This window comes from Orbicella faveolata, unplaced genomic scaffold (assembly GCF_042242905.1).
Source record: "Orbicella faveolata isolate gen_17 unplaced genomic scaffold, um_ofav_v1 contig_24, whole genome shotgun sequence".
Taxonomy (NCBI): Eukaryota; Metazoa; Cnidaria; class Anthozoa; order Scleractinia; family Merulinidae; genus Orbicella; species Orbicella faveolata.
Genome location: NW_028301552.1, coordinates 4441357 through 4458988, shown reverse-complemented (window position 1 = coordinate 4458988; position 17632 = coordinate 4441357). Strand labels below are relative to the sequence as shown.

At 39.6% G+C, this 17632-nt stretch overlaps 1 protein-coding gene across 2 annotated transcripts; it reads left to right on the top strand.

The window, feature by feature from the left end:
• Window positions 1–1044: 1044 nt before the first annotated feature.
• Window positions 1045–16833, top strand: LOC110056354 (tRNA pseudouridine synthase Pus10-like). Of its 2 annotated transcripts, XM_089291838.1 has the most exons (20): window positions 1045–1288; window positions 1402–1524; window positions 1793–1867; window positions 2147–2233; window positions 3203–3237; window positions 3820–3931; window positions 4787–4848; window positions 5191–5239; window positions 5455–5537; window positions 6311–6396; window positions 7094–7176; window positions 7359–7401; window positions 9086–9142; window positions 9876–10008; window positions 12898–12951; window positions 13488–13551; window positions 13871–13914; window positions 14623–14721; window positions 15428–15527; window positions 16184–16833. In XM_089291838.1, the coding sequence occupies exons 1-20, from the start codon at window positions 1271–1273 to the stop codon at window positions 16238–16240; spliced, it is 1464 nt and encodes a 487-aa protein (XP_089147964.1). In that variant the 5' UTR covers window positions 1045–1270; the 3' UTR covers window positions 16241–16833. The 2 variants fall into 2 exon arrangements, with proteins under 2 accessions (XP_089147964.1, XP_089147965.1); XM_089291839.1 differs by lacking the exon at window positions 1045–1288 and having other exon boundaries at window positions 1442–1524; window positions 1797–1867.
• The last annotated feature ends 799 nt before the right edge of the window (window positions 16834–17632 follow it).

Genomic DNA, 17632 nt, shown 5'->3' with positions numbered 1-17632 from the left:
ACACTTCGAAAACGTAAAGAAGCAGCCACCATTTTGTTAACAAACGCACACTACTAGGCTACACGCTATCTTCAACAGAATAGATAGTAAGTAATGTAGCCAATCAGAGAAAGGAATTTGTGATAGAGCATTAGTAGATTTATACTTAAGCCTGATAGCCGCCATTATAAGCATGCTGTTTGAATCTGTTGCCGGTCATAGTGTCTGTAACCGGCTTTGCGTACGGTTTAGTGCCATATGTGCTTCTTAGAAAGGGCACCGTTAAGTTGTCAAAAGTCAACTGCTAGGCTCGTAATTGACTAGTCTGCGTGGCAGCCGTTTCCTTTCCTTTTCCAGGCGGAGAGATCGAACAAGCAAGCGAGCAAGCGGGCGAGCGGAAAAGCGCGCCTGGGGTGAGCAAAAAATTGGGGAGAAGTTTCGCTCCCTTCGCGTGCTTTTTTGGAAACGCCTGCTACGCAGGCTAGTAATTTGACACAAGATGGTTTTTACCGGTCTGTTGCTCGTACCGAGATATACTATAAAATATAACTCCCATGGCTATCTGGTGAAGAAGAAGGAAAAGACATCTTGTAGCGCTAGTCAGCCACTGGTGACATGGACCAGTGCAAATCGGTTTACAGTTAGTTGTGCGAGGACGTTTGTCGTGATAACAAATTTCGTTCCTAGTCTCTCAGCTTTTTCTAGTACGCTGAATGGAACCAAAAAAAATTGTGTTCTAAAGGTGTGGCGCGCATTAATATTTTTGCTGTCATGTACAACGCTTGTTCCACCCCCTGTAATTTTACTTAAAACAATTATTTTAAAATAATTATTCACTGAAGTCGAGGCGAATTTTCCTAGTCGCTTTCGAGTTAGCCAATCAGAATGCGTGAAAAGTACTATCTAAGGTTAAATAAGGTTATTCTCACCTCGCGTAGAGTGCGAGCAGTCTCTCGATCTTTCGCTCCTCTCCGTCGAGCAAAAGAGAGACTGCTCGCAGTCGTCGACCCGGTCCACTCCCCGGTCCATACATACCGAGCAAGAACCATGACATAGGTACCCTGGGAACGACCTATAGCTTTCTACAGTGTGTAAGACAAACGGCTAGTAGCAACATTTATTTTGCAGAGAGATTTGTTTCCACAAATGTCAGATTCCATCTACTGAGAGCCTTAAATTGTAGTGAAGCTATAAGGAAAGAAAAGGTCACCTATAAACTTTTAAAATTTGTATTAGTCTTAGTGTAGTCATTACATTCAAGTTATATGAAATAACAAGCGTTGCAGGTTTAATGGCGGACGATTTGAAGGTAACTGTCTTTTTTGTTAACAATTAATGCAACTCGCTAACTGCTGCGTCAGCTGATAGAATTCTTAAACTATTTTCTAAATGACTATTCTTTGCGAACTTTTTGACTAACAGCCTGAAGAGAAAGACATGCGTGTGACGGTGAGTCGAGTCCTTAGTGAAATGAACTGTTGTGCACGATGTGTTCTACGTCTGCTTGGAGAGCGGAACATCTCATTATACGGAAACCCTGAGCAGGTAAAAGGATTCAATCTGACGACAAACATCCATCTTGTCCCAAGACTTTCGTCCATGATTGTAGCTAAGTTTTCCATAGGCCTCGTTTTTCCTATGCTTCCTACATGTAGCATCCGCCTGCCCATCAGCTTTAAACTAGCCTAGCTACTACACAGATGCTTCTAACTTCTACCTGCACCATCTCTTTGAAACAATTCCTTTCCAAGATAGAAACTTTCAATATGTAGTTAAATCACCGTACACCAGTTGTGGTTATGTGTTTCTTTAGACAGATGTTAAGAGAACATGTGTAGCTTGTCTTGGTATCTTGGAAAAGAGCAACCAAAATACTTACATTTACAAGGTGAGTTCAATATTATTCATACTAGCAGCCAACAAGACAATAGTAATAATTATTATTGTCTTGAGCAAGCATTCCTAGTTCCTAAACATTAATCCAGTGTATATGAAGTTGATGCCATACTGTATCTAAAAAATAACAAAATGCTGTTAATTTTTTCTCAAACATTATTATCATAAAGTCACTTACAGTTTTTGCACTTCTTCAATTCTAGACCACCATATATATATGACTGTGCATGTTTATTATTAACAAAATCATTTTTCAATTTGTTTCTTGTAGATTCAATCCTCAGTCAAAGCTTCTGAACACCAGTTTGAGAACTTTATGTTTACCATTTCTTTGCCGCATTCCATAATTCTTCGGCAGGTGTGGTTTCTTAGGGCAGACAATATTTCAAAATTGTTAAATTTTTCTTGCACTTAATTTTGCTGTGGAAGCTTGTAAGTGATATTATTTATGATTATTAGTTTTGTTATTATGGACATAAACTACTTTGTCAAAGCAGTGTTGATTATACAATGTACTGACAGAGAGAAACAAAATTGAAAAGAAAGCTAGGAAATAACTTTATTATGAACACCAACCAATCATGAATTTATTTACAGTGAAAGTTTACTTGTATTAAGCTTACCTTGAATTAAGCAGACACCACCATCAGTAAGTCCTGAAAGTTTTGTCCCATGTTTTCTGCATTGAGTGGGTGCATTGAGTGGGTGCCTCTTTTAAGAAGACACTAGCTCAAAGAGTCCCATGTATGTCATTTATTAAGCAGATACCCTGTATTATTATCCATTAAACTCACTATCTCTTTTCTGATTGACCGAAAGGGTACAGTGAATTTTTGAAATTAGCACCTGTGACATCATCTAGCTGCTGATTATACAATAATCATGTCAAGGACACTCAAGGTCACAAGTTATCATGTCATGCATGACCACGGTACATGATTTCTAAGGGTAATCATGTCAAGTTCTCACGCTTTGTGTTGCTTGCCATCAGTGAAGAAGCAAAAACATGACTTTCCAATTTTTTTTTTTTTTTTTTTTTTTGCATTCAATGTATAATAAAACAATTATCAGATTCGGTTTTTGTGATATCCAGAATAATCAAGGTCAGGATAACCCCTACCTTGACCTTGATTATTCTGGATATCACAAAAACCTCATCCAATAATTGTTTATTAATTAGCCAAAGTACACATGACCTCCAGTTAGACCCAAAGGTTTTGTACCATATTTTCAAAAAAAATATTCTTTAAGTAGACCCATCTATTTATTTAGAGCGTGGGTTTCACAGTAAATATATGTCTGACACATTTTTGTTTTCATACTGCAGCACTCAATTTCTGTATTTCTGCAAGAAAATTACAGGTACATTGTGTCATTTTAAAAATTAACCTTTGAAGGTACCAAGGTATATACATGACTGTATATATCACAGTCAGGGTGTGTTGTAGATCCCTTTGTTAATAAGAAAATAAATGTAATGGATTAATGCATAATGTACAGAGGCCAGCTTATTCATAAGTACTTAGTGCTTGTAACTCTAGTTTCTGGAAATTACCATGCAATGAGTCAGACCATTTGTTACTCTTTCCCAGCCTCTTGGGTCAGCTACTAGTCCATTATAAGGATACTTGGGTGTCTAAAAAAAAGTTCTACATGGCTGCCATGTGAGAATCTGTTATATCAGAGATTTTGCTGTTTTTTTCCTCTTAAACTGTTCAGTAGAGTTGACATTTATCAACTCATAGGTCAACTGGGCCTTGCTGCAGACAACTGAAACTTCATCTCTTGAAAGCAAAAAAGTAATTGTGAAACAGAAAGTGTCTTTTTTCCTTGACAAGTAAAACAGATTTCCTCTAGGGTGAATTGATATCAACTGTAAAGTTCTATTACTAAGAGTTAACTAAATTAATTATAAATCATGTATTTTTTTATGTCACATGATAGCTCCATTTTTGACAAAAAAGAGCTGGATGAAACCCCAACCATTAAAGAAGTGTTCAAATGGATTTATGGACCACTCCTTGAGGAAACTTTGCAAGTTAATTACAAGCCATTGGTAAGCTATCTTTGAAAAACTACTATTAAGAGCTACATGTATTCAGCATTTTATGATCCCATGGAAAGAGAAGGAGAGGAGGGAAAGACCGAAGGTGATGAATTTGTTTAAAACTGAGATGAACTATGCACTAATTAGTTGTCTTAGTTTCTAGGGATTGAGGAGGCATATAGCCCATGGGAGCTGGCTAATTTCAGTTTCTATTGCATGAAATGAAAAACTATTGCAGCTACAGTACTCCTAACCCCCTTGTACAGGATGTTAGTCTTCCATAGATCCCCCATCCTACTCACAGCTTTATACATGTCATGGCTAACAGTTTGTTGGTGCTGATTTATACTTCAGGATTTAAAGAGATATTTTAAGGGTGACGTTTCTTACTGAAGAATGCAGAACAATGACCCTGTTCAAGCGTAAACCCTGACCACTCAATCCAGTGTTGGACACACTAACCACTTGGTCACAGCACCTTCTAAAATTAATTACGGAAACAAAGGAAACATTCAATTTTACTGATCATTACACTCCAGAATACGTGTATATTCCTGGTTGCAAAATCAGCATGATTCCATGATTCATAAATTTAAGAAAGACGCTATTTCTTTTCTGCCACATTTCAAAGACTTCTGTGTATTACAAGAACAATCTTATGTTTGGGTTGAAGTGACTGTCCTCTCAGATCAGGTTATAGTGCCAATATCATCATTGTCATAGTCCTTATTTGTACAAATTCTCCTAGTAGACACCTGCAGTGTAGTAGAGACCACTTTCAACCTGCCCAGGTTGAAAGTGCCAATATATCTAAGTCCATTAAATGCAAGATTTTAATACAACATTGCTTTTCTCTTATTTCAGAGCCCATTCAAGATATCACTGGAATTTAACCATAAGGATGGCGAGAAAGAATTAGAGTTTCTGTAAGTGTCTAATTAAAGCAGTGTTATTACAATGCAGTGTTCTTTTTTTTAAAATTCTTAAATGATGAAAATATGTTTAATTTCTGTTTCATGTAATAAAATTAATTAATATCAAGTAGACAAAGTCAAACCCTGAAGACATGAGGGGGAGGTGTTTTCTCAAAAGAGCTCACTGATATATAAAATTATGTGACAAGAAAATGCAGTCATATGGGTAAAACTGTATATGGATAATTTTTAAAGGATGGTCAGAGAGTATGGGACTTCAAATTAACGACAAACTGATTATCATCACTGTATTAAACTGATAAATATTAATGTGTTCTTTTTGGAAATGAACAGAAATGAGTCTCCTAGGTCAAGGCTTCGACAAAGGTGGAAACGACAAAAGGTAATAAGTGTCACTTTATTTCACGTTGTGGTTTTTCAAAGTGAATGCTATCCAAGTTGAACATGAAAAGTTGTTTTAGTTAAAATATATCCCACTAAATCAAAATTTTTATGTTGTTTTTACATATTTTGCATAGGTGGTTTTTTTCTGTGATTGTACACTTGTAATAATATTTAAACCCACTGGTATTTTTTTTTTTTTTTTTTTTTTTGCAGTATGATCCAGAAGAAGGAACAATGACTGCACCTGCTGTAAAGAAAGCGCTTGCAGAATTGACAACAGTGGAGCACCTCAAAGGGTAGCGACTTACTGCCGTCAATTTGCCAACTACATTACTTTGCAAAAATTTCGGATGATTTTAATTTCGGAAGAAAAAAGTGTCCGAAATTAAAACCGTCCGAAATTTTTAAGCGTCCGAAATATTTACGGTACAGTAAGGACCCGTTTATCGAAGGTCCCGAAAAGTTTTCGCACCCGGAAAGCCATAGCAAAATCTCGAAGCTTATGATTACAGAGCTGTTTTATTCACGTATTCTTAATATGAACAGAGGTTCCCTTTATACAAGACGTTTTAGGCGTACACACTTCTCCGTTTCTAGATACAGATGAACTAAAAATGGCTTTACGGGTCCAAAAAGTTTCCGGGGCTTTCAAGAAACGGATCCCAGGGCTCTTAGTTTTCTTTATAGAGCGAACTCTTGTTGAGACACTGAGATACAAAAGGATTTGTGTTTTCTTCTTTTCTCGACAGTGTATCTGTAAAACCTTGAGGGTACAGTAAAACTAATTCGTGATTTATTTTGTAGGCGTTTATTTACTTCTGTTATGTTTCAGCAGTGTGTCCAAAATTTTTGTCCGAAATATGTCCGAAAGGTGATGAAAAGTGTCCGAAATTTGAACGTCCGAGTTTTTTTGTACGTAATGTAACCCTAAGTAGATTTGATTTTTCTCTTCTATGGTACTTAGTATTTTTCTTTATAGGTTTGCTGGTGATTACATGCTGCATCCATCATCTTCTCAGGGTGTACATCGTTAGATTGCTGTTAATTTTGGTTTGAATCTTTCTTTCAGAGTGGCGAACTGTCCTCCAGACTCACCCCAGTCTCCTAGCGAGCTCTCAGAGATTACATGCGCTCATGACTCTATTTATGTGGCAGGTTTGTTGCTCAATCTGTTTTAAGCCAGACGTAAAATTGAGTTTTCTTTAACTTTATTCAACGAAATAAAAGTTGAAAATGGCCTACTTGCAAGTGCGAGTGACGTCATTGCTAAGAAAATCTAAATGACAACATCACTTGTAAAAATTTTCGGACGCTTAATTTTCAGACACTATAAAAATTTCGGACACTGTGATGAAACAGCTAAAAAGTGAATTAATGCCTACATGTACAAACTACGAATTAGACTGGCACAATATCCGTGAAAACAATAGTTTTACAGCACCCCCAAGGTTTTTCAAATACATCAACGAAAAAAATAAAACAAATTCTATCAAGCTGTTTAGGGGATTACGTATCTCAAGCAGTATATCAACTAGAGTTCGCCTGGTAAAGAAAACTAAGAGCTTTGGAGCTGTTTAGAAATTTTATACTGTAATGTAAATATTTCGGACTCTTAAATTTTTGGCAAGTGATGTAGATGATGTAATATCAAGAAGGAAGGGAGACTTTTGAAAGTGTTTTATGGTTGTAGTTAAACTCTTTGCAAAGACCCGAACTTGCATTCCTCGACCTCTTGGGTACCCTGTGCACTCGAGGTTTGAGTGTCACAGAAATATTCCTCATTCAAAGTTCAAATTAGGAAGTTTAATGATTAGAAGATTCGTTCTCATTTGTTTTATTTTGTGGTTTATAGGAAGATACAACAAGTATTCACGAGTCCTTTCTCAGACTCCTTGGTTAATCAACAATGTTCGACGCTGTGAATCGTCAGTACAGGTAAAGAGTGATACAAATCGAAATTAAGGCAGTGAGACTAGAGGAGTGGTCATATAGAGGATATTACCTTGGTACACCAGCCAATTTCAAGAACTTAGTTTGATAAATGTACGGGAATAGGAAGGAGATTTCACATTTCAGTTTTAAGGCTGAATGGACTAATCTCTTTGCATCTGTTGTAGGAAAAAATATGTGATCGGATCACAGCAAAGATAAAACCTGACGGTAAGTAACTACTGTGTAGGGGTAGGGGGGAGAGTGATTACAGGCTATTGACTACTTTGCATTCCCTACCCTGTTACACGGTGGAGATATTTTTACCGGGTTAGTCAAGGGGTCTAAATTTGCTAAGCAACTGATCGCTTCATGAAGGCATGACAATTTTCCAAGTACTGCGAAGGAGAACGAGATATAACATAACCGAACTACCTTGCCATCTGACCTCGCTACTTCTACATGTACCTCCCTAGTATTGTATTGAGTTGAGTTGAGTTGATAACTTTATTTATACACGGTAAAAATTCCTTAGCATAATTTAAAAGTATAATATCTAAGTCTGCCTAACTAAAGTAACTAATAATTAATACAGTATTATAAGAATAAAAACCCATTATATTACTAAAACCGCTTTTCAAGGATGCCATGTCTCATTCAAAGCTGTAATGACGCAGTTTACCTTTAAATTCGCTTAAAGAAAGCGTAGATCGGAGTTCATGAGGAAGGCTGTTCCACACCGTAGCACCCTTGTAAGAGAAACTTCTCTTTAAATAATTGGTGCGGGGCTGTAGAAGAGCCAATTTATTCTCAGAATTCCTCAGTAGATACGAAGTAATATCATTTCGAGATACGAATCGAGATTGTAGATATTCAGGGGTCAAGCCATGTAAAGTTTTGAACATCATAACAGAGGTGGCTACTAGCCTTTGATGACTGGAACAGCTTATCAATCTCTCCTTGTGCGGAAAGTTACTAAATAACAACTGCGTATCAGTCAACTCTCAGCAGCAAGAAAATTAGAATGAAACACGTGAATGTAAAGATAACGCCAGAGGAACAAGTGCTGTTATTGACAGATCTTCGTTGAGGTACACCCAGGGTTTCCAAGTCTTATAATCTAATCAGGAACTAGCGTGCGCACTGACGAAGCTCTCCGAAGATTGTCATGTGCCAGCGCGACGCAATGACAATACGTCATGTCGCTTAGCAGCTTCAGCATACCTCCCGCGAAGCTTGGCGGTTTAAGCAATATTTTAAGCAATTTGAGCGTGAGCGCATAAAGCGGCGAAGCGCAAAAACTCGCGGAAAACTCAATCAACGCAAAAACGTCAGCTAACCAAGGCGCGATTCGTACCCATGCTATGTATGAATCGTTCTATAAGCCTGTTTAGGTAAATGATCCGATTTTAGGCGGGAATATTAAAATGCAGCGCAAAATTGCTTTTATGTTCAAAACGAAAACTTGAGTAAATGTCGATGTTTGACAATTTTCCCTAAACGTTCACCTCTCGCTTTTACAACTGAACTTCAGATGGCTTTTTTATCCAGAATTTTCCGAGGTTGGCCATTTATCTATTTATTTCTCAAAAATTATTGGCCAACGTCACTACACAGAGAATTCCCGGGAGAGAATTAACGTGAGCAATCGTTTGCTACTTCTTGCAAGAACTTACAAGAAATTACGAGATGTAAAAATAGATTCGTCACCAATGGTACCGGACGTTTACCATAAACTTTGCAATTCTGTCTTTCGTAATACGTTTTTAACACCCGTGGATCCTTTATTTATCGTTTAAAGGCTTATCTTGGTATATAATTCTCCTGATATTTCTCATAGAGCTGATTATAAGAGCTTCAGTATGCATATCGCGAGGGTTTTTTTCTCTGTGTTCATTTTGTTCTGTTCTCACAGATCATAAATTCGCATCCGCTGGACGAGAGGACATTGATGTGCGCATGCTCGGTAATGGTAAGTTCAACTTTGTAACGTTAGTCTCAATCTCTTCCCTAGAGCCCGCTTTCCTTTTGGTCAGCACCAAGAACGTGGACTCTGGCTAGACCCAAATTGAAAGTTCGCGACTCACGGACTTCAGTCGTTTCAGCTTAATGCTGATTGGCTGGCAATCGTAAATGACCACTCTGTGCGTGCTAAAAAAGCAGGACTGACCAGAAGAAAGGACTGTTCACCACCGCTGTGTTAGCACAGTGATGCGAGGGTGAAAGCAAAGCGGACACACGAAAGCGAAGCGTAGCGGACCAAGGATAAAAAAAAACTACCCACCCCACCCCGCTTTGGTGCTCGTTTAATCCTGCGCTACATCCTGCGTGGTTTTTATTTTTTGGTGCTCTGGGCCGTCTTTATAGAAAGAAAATAGCAGTTCTGTGAACAGAGTATGTTTGCCTTAAACAAGGGCAATAAGTGTTACTTCCCTAGATATGCAGTCACGGTCATTAGGAGACAGCGTGGCCGATTGAAATAATCACAATGACCACGAATCTGTAAGTTGCCTTCCTAATGTACAGCTTGATTACAACGATAATTTCTTGGAAAACTGTTGTTAACCTCCACGATTTTTATTCGTTAAATTTGCGGAAAATTTTGTTGCGCGGCCTTGGTTGGAGTAGTCGCACTGTAAGCGAGAGTAATGAAAGAACAAACGAACAAATAAATGTTCTGCTTGTTTTTTTCTTGTTTTTTTCAGGAAGACCATTTCTGGTTGAGTTAATCAATCCTCGAGTGACCTATCTAAGCGAACAATTCTTCACTGATCTCCAGCGCGAAATCAACTCTTCTTCAGAGGACGTTGCTATCAGAGATCTACAGCAAGTCACCAAGTAAGTAAAGATGTTTCTCAATATCATTTGACGACTTTCGCTAAGAAAGAGATTCTCTTTTTGCAAGAAAATCCATTGGCTTCGGTGGAGCAATTTTCAAGAATTTATTTTAAGATGAGCTTTCATAAACGTCAACGTATTTGGTGGACGTGCGATAAACTGAAAGGTAGTTTTCATGCCGAATCGTACCTTTTTGGTACGTTTCGGCGCCATATCAGGCGAGTTTGGTCCAGCCACGGTTCGTACAAGCCTGATATGGCGCCGAAGCGTACCAAAAAGTTACGATTAGGTATTTACCCGTACCCAAACTCGGCCAAGTGAGCATGATATCATAGTAAATGGTTTGAACCCAGGAGTGTCAGTAGTTCGTATGGTGTGATCGTCCGGGTGAGGGTAGTTCTGAAAAGAACTGCTGTTGGTGACTCACCAACATTAGGGACCGTTCATTTTTTATAAGGTAGGGGGGGCTGGTGGGATTTGGGGGGGGGGGCATGCGAAAAAAAATGGCTTTCGAGGGGGGGCCATCCCAAAAAAATAAGGGAAAAAGGGGGGGTCACGTGAAATATTTTAGTAAAACTTTAAAATGGCATAATGTTTGAATATCAAAAATATTGCTATAGAATAAACATAGAAGGCGGGATACAAATTTATTACAAACTTTCCTTCTGCTTTAAAAAAACGTTTAGCGACAAAAAGCATTTGTAGCTACTGAAAAGAAGTATTTAACACTGTTATTTTCGAATGCAACTTTCACTGGCACTCATCTTCATCTCCGCTGTCGTCGAGTTCTTCGTCGCCGCTTGTGCTGCTATGGGAGTCTCTTTCACCAATGCTGCAAGAAGCAGCACTGCTTTCCGTCAGTGTACTCTTCAGGGTACATGAAGGTGTAAACATAATCTCTGACTTCCCGCTCAAGGTTGGTGGTGATTCTGCTTCTTGCAGCATTGGTGAAATAATTCCCTTCCAAGAGCTGTGCGATGTATGGCCCATCTCTTCTAAATATCGACGTGGTAACATCTTCAACTTTAAGACACTCTACCGGGACGGCCGTTCTAGGAGGGTACACAAGGCATTGTGGAAGATCATTTCCTAGCGGGTTTCCAACACAGATTCCATAAACTCGTTGGACGTTGTTTTCAGTCCGCTTCCTCTTTCTTTCATTTGACTTTCTGCGGTTTTCTTTTTTCCTTCTCCTTTTGTTGATGTGCTGTTTGAGTATGCCTTTGAATATGCTGTTATAATTGCTCTTCTTATTTTCTAGTGCTTCCATGTCCTGCGTGACCTTCGTCAACTTAGCTTCTGTACATTTGATCTGTTTTACATTAAAACTGTGGGCAAATTCTTCGCCCTGCTTTAAAGCAAGCCCATTGGACTGAAAGAGTGTGGAATCGTGTTCCTTTACATCTTTCAATATGACATTCAACTTTTCCACCATTGCTCTGTGCTCTTTGATGGAGAAGTTCAGTTTTCTTCCATCACTGGGCTTCAACTGGTACCCTGGCATGGAAAACTCACTCGCCCTTTCTGAACAGCCATGCGCACCTAGAAAAATTGCTTCTTTTGCTTGTAAGATGTCAAACTGCCTGGATCGTTCAGCTGTAAACCTTTTCTTAAACGACTCGTCGCTTTCGCCATTATTGCGCATTTTGGAATGAGCCTCTTTCATGATGCTCATGTAGTAATGCGCTCTTTCCCCGATTGGATTAACAATATAAAGAAGAACGGGCATGGAAGTGGCAGGCTGGTTTTATCTGACCCAGAGAGCGTTGCTCTATTTGCAGATAAGTTTATTGTCAAATCGAAGTTTGTGGTGGATTATCTTCAGCATCTTGAAGTGCTGGAATTTAAAAGGAAAAAGAGAGCAGAAGAAAAGGCAAAGTTAAGTAGGGAGGAGGATTATCCTTGGACTGAGTTGTGGGAAGATCTAACCAAGCTTAAAAAGCTACGTGTTCCAGAACTAAACAAGTACTCAAACCACCACGGGCTGAAGCAGCATTTGAAAAGCAGCAAGAGTGAGAAAGTAAAGGCAATTGTAAGACATTCATGCTTGCAGCAGAAGAGTCCTCTCAGAGCTGGCCCACCAACACTGAGAAATGCCAGGACATTGACACAAAATGACAACAGGGCAAGTGCTGACAGCAGTGAAACAGATGAAAGTGACAATGATGAGTATGACAGTGATGCCATTGACTCTGGGGGAGAAGATGACTCAAGTGACATCACTCTTGCATTCATCAATTCAGATGAGGAAGATGCCAATTAGAGGCCAAATGCCACACGCTCAGGGCGAGCCATAACTAGGAGATCCTAAATTGACTTCTCTTTCTTTTGATTTGTTTTTTAAACAACAGCTCTCTGTCGTATAGAGATTGTAAATATTGTCTTCATAGTGAGCACAATAACGTGAAGTAGGGGGATAAAAGAGAAATATTAAAAAAGTTGAAATCTAAATATTGTTTGTTCAATTTTTTTTTTGGGGGGGGGGGTCATCCCAAAAAATGTCCGCTATAAGGGGGGGCCATGTGAAAAAATTGGTAAGCTGAGGGGGGGTCATGCGATTTTTAAATGGTGCTTCCCAAATCCCACCAGCCCCCCCTCCCTCATAAAAAATGAACGATCCCTTAACAGTTCTTTTCAGAACTACCCTCACCCGGACGGTCACACTATACGAACTACTGGGCATGATATCTAAGCCATATCAGGTCAGTGAGTTGATATCGCAGGATATCAGGACAGTAGACACGGCTTCTGATTCGCTAATTGCGAATTTGGGTACGGTAAGCAGGCATAGCACTCTAAGAGAGGAAGCAAATATTTGAAATAAAATTGTCACTTCTTAAGGCTTCCATATTGTCTCTTGATAAACTAAGCTGTGTCATTTCTTTGTAGGGAGCAGTGTCTCGTTCTAAAAGATGCAGAGACCAACAAAACTAAAACGTACAAGTAAGTCTATAGCAACGCATCGATGGAATAGTTTATGGTTGTGCTACTAAAAACACTGATCATTAGCCCCATCTCGATCGCTTGGTTGCTTTAGGTATTTTAGCCTCATTATGCATTCTTTTTTCTGCGTGTTTGACAACTGAATAACGCCGCTATGTTAATTTAGTCCAACTGAACTGTTAGACGCAGCGGCGCCTCCCATAAGTGAGCACACAAGGAAGGCGTTTTCTCCGGGCCTTGATGTAAACGAAGTCACCTCAGACGAAACTAGGAAGGGGGCGGGGAGGGGGGGGGGGGCGGTCAATTGTAAATTACAGCAGGTTAAATAGAAAAGTGGTTGTTTTCGAAAGTTGGGTGCACAGGGAGGTTTGATTCTGTCTTGATAAACTACTGTCTACAACTGAATGAGAGCTTTAGTGTATGTCCAGAAATCTTCCATGGTTACAATGCGGAAAGTAGGTTAGTAGTAAGTTCTATTAACACCAACTGAACGTAAGGTAAGTTGTTTAAAAGTAACAATCTTAGTCTTTCTTTAGGGCATTAATATGGACAGAGGAAGAAGTCTCTGAAGAACAGCTTCATAAACTAGCTGATATGAAGGTCCTGTAAACTGTTAAAACATAAAACAACCTAAGTGAAGAAATAACGTTTGTTGTCTAAGTCCTACGCGTAACATCCCTTGTATTTACATGACATGTAAATCATTTGAACTTGAGGAAAACTGATCTTATGTTGATACACTTTCTAGCAGACCAAGTTACAGTTAGAGAACAAAACTAACTGATAAATGACATTTTTATGACCGCGCTCGTAGTATAGAAGTAATAAAACTTTTCTGGGTATCCCGAACGTCATAGTTAGGAGTTGATTTTCAGCTGTCTCGCTAGAGGCTAACGTCTTTTCTGTCCATAATTTTTAGGATGTAAAGATATTCCAGAAAACTCCCCTTCGTGTCTTGCACAGGTAATGGCTGTTTTTGTATGATTAGTCGGTACTCTACGTTATGATAACAGGCATTTCACTTTTCTGTAGCTCTAACGCTGATGGCATCCCGAAACGCATACAAAGTGTGGAATTTTTCAGATCTGATTAAACTCGAGCAGGCCATTTCCGAGTGCGGTCCATTTCCCTGTGTCAAAACAAACCTTCTTGCGGATCCCTTTCACATGAGAGTGTGTTCTGCCTTCAATGTCATTTTCGTGCAAATCAAACTCATCTTTGATGAAAGGTTGCGCACGAGGCCTCGTTTTGAAACAGAGGTATAAGGTAATACTGCTGTTGTGTTTGGTTTGGTCATAGTTAATAGATTAGAGGGAGTTGATTAAGAAGCCCCGTAAACATCAAAGAAGCAAACAAACTAAGATTTATGTCAGTAGGTCCTCGACCCTGCTCATCTTTTGTTTTCTGCTCATTGACTACGCGTGAATTACATAATCGCAATGCTTCTACTGGTTAGTTGTATGAGCACACATAACCACCTTTTGTATTTTGCTAGGTTTTTGTGCAGGGTCAACCTCCAAAAAAGCCAACAAAAACATACAACAAATAACTTTGCCAGGTTTCACAACCATTTCCCTCTATTAACTATGGTTCAGCTGGTATAATAGTTACGTTAACTTCTTATGGCTAGTTTATTTAACAGTTGAGTGTTTGTTTTGAATTGCTTTGCAGACGTCCTTTGGCTGTACGAGAGCGATGTGTTTACAGTATGACACCCGAGCGGCTCGACTCTCATTCGTTTAATCTCTTTCTCAAGACTCAGGCGGGAACGTATCCTATAAGAATTTCATCCATACAAGCGTCACGAAGTGTCCCGAATAAAACGATGACGCGCGTGTGTGTGTGATTTCTCTCTAAAGGACTACGTAATCTTGTGACTATTAACTGAAAAATATCTCCTGTAGTGACGTTCGTCACTATTAAAAGTGTAGTGTAATCAGGATTATGGCTAGTTCTGCATCCGGTACACAGTTTATCAACAATATTGCGCCTTGTTTATGTTTATCTTTCATGGAAGGAAAGATTGTGTATTCTTCGTAAATATCTACTTGCATGACCGTTAAAGTTGGCAACCGAAGCCGGAATAACTTTAAAATGAAAACCAGACAATATTATACCTGAATGGGAAGAATCTAGTAAGACATACCTTACAATCTAGTTTTTGAACGTTTTGTATCTGGTAAACAGTGATGGATATAGATCTCTTTATTAGCCGGGAACCCAAACAATTTTTTGGCCAATTGGGCCTCAAATGTGGGAAACACAAACATTTTTTAGCCCTTCAGCATGTAGTATTTTCACGAATAAGGAAATGGCTGCCAGCAACCCCCCTCTCCTCCCCTCCGGGGCCCCCTCCCTAGATTTGCTATTTTAATATGTGTTCAAAACTGATTTGCTATAGCATGAGCAGCTCTTGCTGCCGTAATAGATGATATTATTGTCATTTAGAGGAAAGATTTCCTTGACTTGTGTTTAGTTATGTTAAGGAGTTTGTTCATGGAGACTTTGGAAGGACAAAACCTAACTTGGGAAATTTGTTAAACAGTGAGACTGATATTTTACAACTAGATGTGGAGGTAGGTGGTGAAATTTTGTCAAAGACTGCCTTAGCAGTGTATATGGGTTATTGACCAGACGTGAGGTCAAGATAGCTGGATAATGGAAAAGTTCTTTTTTTGCGTGTCCATGGACCGAGACGGAGTCCAGGTCCTTAAACACCCCCAAAAAAGAACGAGACCAATATTCAGCCCGCTCAGGTAGTCGATCACAGCGCAGGATTCGGTTTATATTGCTCGCTCGCGGGACTGGCCATGTACTAAAGCTTTATATTATATGGCTAGCTGCGAGCAAATAAGATGAACCAAATCCTACACTGTGATTGGCTAGCTGAGTGGGCAAGATGGCGCTATCTTGCCCGCTCGGGATTACTCGATGTGTCCTGCAAGAAAATGCTACTCCTTATGCCATTTAATAAATTCCTTATGGACCAAGATGGCTTGATATCCGCTTCGTTCTTTTTCTCGTTTGTATGGATTTCGACAACGTTTTGTTCCATAAACAAGCAAAGAAAGAATAGTATCCAGCTATCGTGACCTCACGCTTGGCCAATCAGGAACTCTTTGAAAAGTTCACATAGCTCATGCACAGCCGCCCTCCCCGAAAGTGGAGCCGAGAGCTGTAAACAGGTTGAAGATTGTTCTCTCTTTTGTTAAGTTTAAATTTTTCATTGCAGTCCGTGGATGTTGACTGGCCTCCAAGGAAAGAGGACATCGGTGAAGACAGCAGCTGAAGTTTATTATGTTCTATCCTCTCCCTCGTTACTCAATGACGAAAGTCACTCGAGGAACAAGCAGCCGCCCGTCCCGTAATTCAATTGACTTGAATCTGCGGTGTACGTCAGCGGAGTTGCCTAGAACGTGACGTATCTCCGACCTATCTAGCTTAACTTGCGATCAAGCGTTTGTAGATTAAAATTAGCTTGGCCTGACGTAGCAGGAGTTTCATCTGCACTTGCGAAGCGTGATGCCAAATGCTATTCAAATTACGCTGGGAAGGAAAGACTACCCAACAATATCCCTCAACACGGTCCGCAAGACTATAGGGGTGAACGTCATCCATGCTAGGACATTGATGAGCCATGTCTAGTTTCTTTTGTAGTGGTGCTTATTTTGGCTGACAACGATTCTCTTCCCTTATGAGACGCGGCACGTTACGTGAAGATCCAGATAGCGGCTAGAGTAGGGATTGCCCCTGAGTCTCCGAAGAAGGACTGGATACTGCCGACGTCCCAGCCGCACTGCTTCCTGTGTTGTACATGAAAATAAAACCTAGGAGACAGCTTTAGATGAAGGAATTCTTAATAAAATAGATATTTCCCATTAACACCTGGTGTGCTATTAGTCAGTTGAGATCTTGCCGTTCCCCGTTTACACAAAGTTACCCCAAGAATTACAGTAGTTTTTGTGTGGGTTGTGTGATCCTCAGATTGAGAGTACAGAAAAAAAAATGTTATTAGTGACTAACGCTTTGACAACCTTAGCGGAGTCAAGTGACTCTCGTCTCTGACGATGGCTTCCGCTCACTTTGTTCGGCAAAACGTCATTCACCAACAAAAGATCTCAAGCCGGAATGTTAATATTTCCGGGGACGGGAAAGGCGGGGGGGGGGGGGGGGGGGGTTGTGGACTACATTTGTTGACTAAAAAATACTCCAATTGTAAAAGTTCAATCAACTCAATCAACTCAATCTACTCGAGTCAACTGGTTAGTGCGAGTAAAAGTTTGCCTGCATACTCGATGACCTCTATCAAAAGTCTCAATCTAGTTAAAAACTTATAATTAAAACTTAAAATTAAAACTAAAACTTATAAATTTATTACAAGAAACAGTTCTTATAAAAATAACTAACCAGAAACTTTTACGAGTTTTGGAAATCACGCCAACAGCGTTAGTGTTATTATTATTTTTTCACCTGTGGTTGCCCGAATCATGAGTGTTTTGACCGAAAAATCACATTATTTCCGTAGCTGGGGGGCTGCAGCCTCCCTCGCCACCCCCCCCCCCCACCCCCCAGCTCGTACGCCTATGGGTTCTATGGGACCTGCCAGCGAGTTCTTTACATGCTGACACGCTCCTCTTCCCACATCTTCTCGTTAGATAAGAGATCCTGGGAACGAGTTTTA

What these genes read in the sequence shown, in the direction of transcription:
- LOC110056354 (XM_089291838.1), top strand. An exon ending in ACAGTGGAGCACCTCAAAGG is followed by an intron (nt 5,538 to 6,310) that starts GTAGCGACTTAC and finishes TCTTTCTTTCAG; the next exon opens with AGTGGCGAACTGTCCTCCAG. An exon ending in AACAAAACTAAAACGTACAA is followed by an intron (nt 12,952 to 13,487) that starts GTAAGTCTATAG and finishes GTCTTTCTTTAG; the next exon opens with GGCATTAATATGGACAGAGG.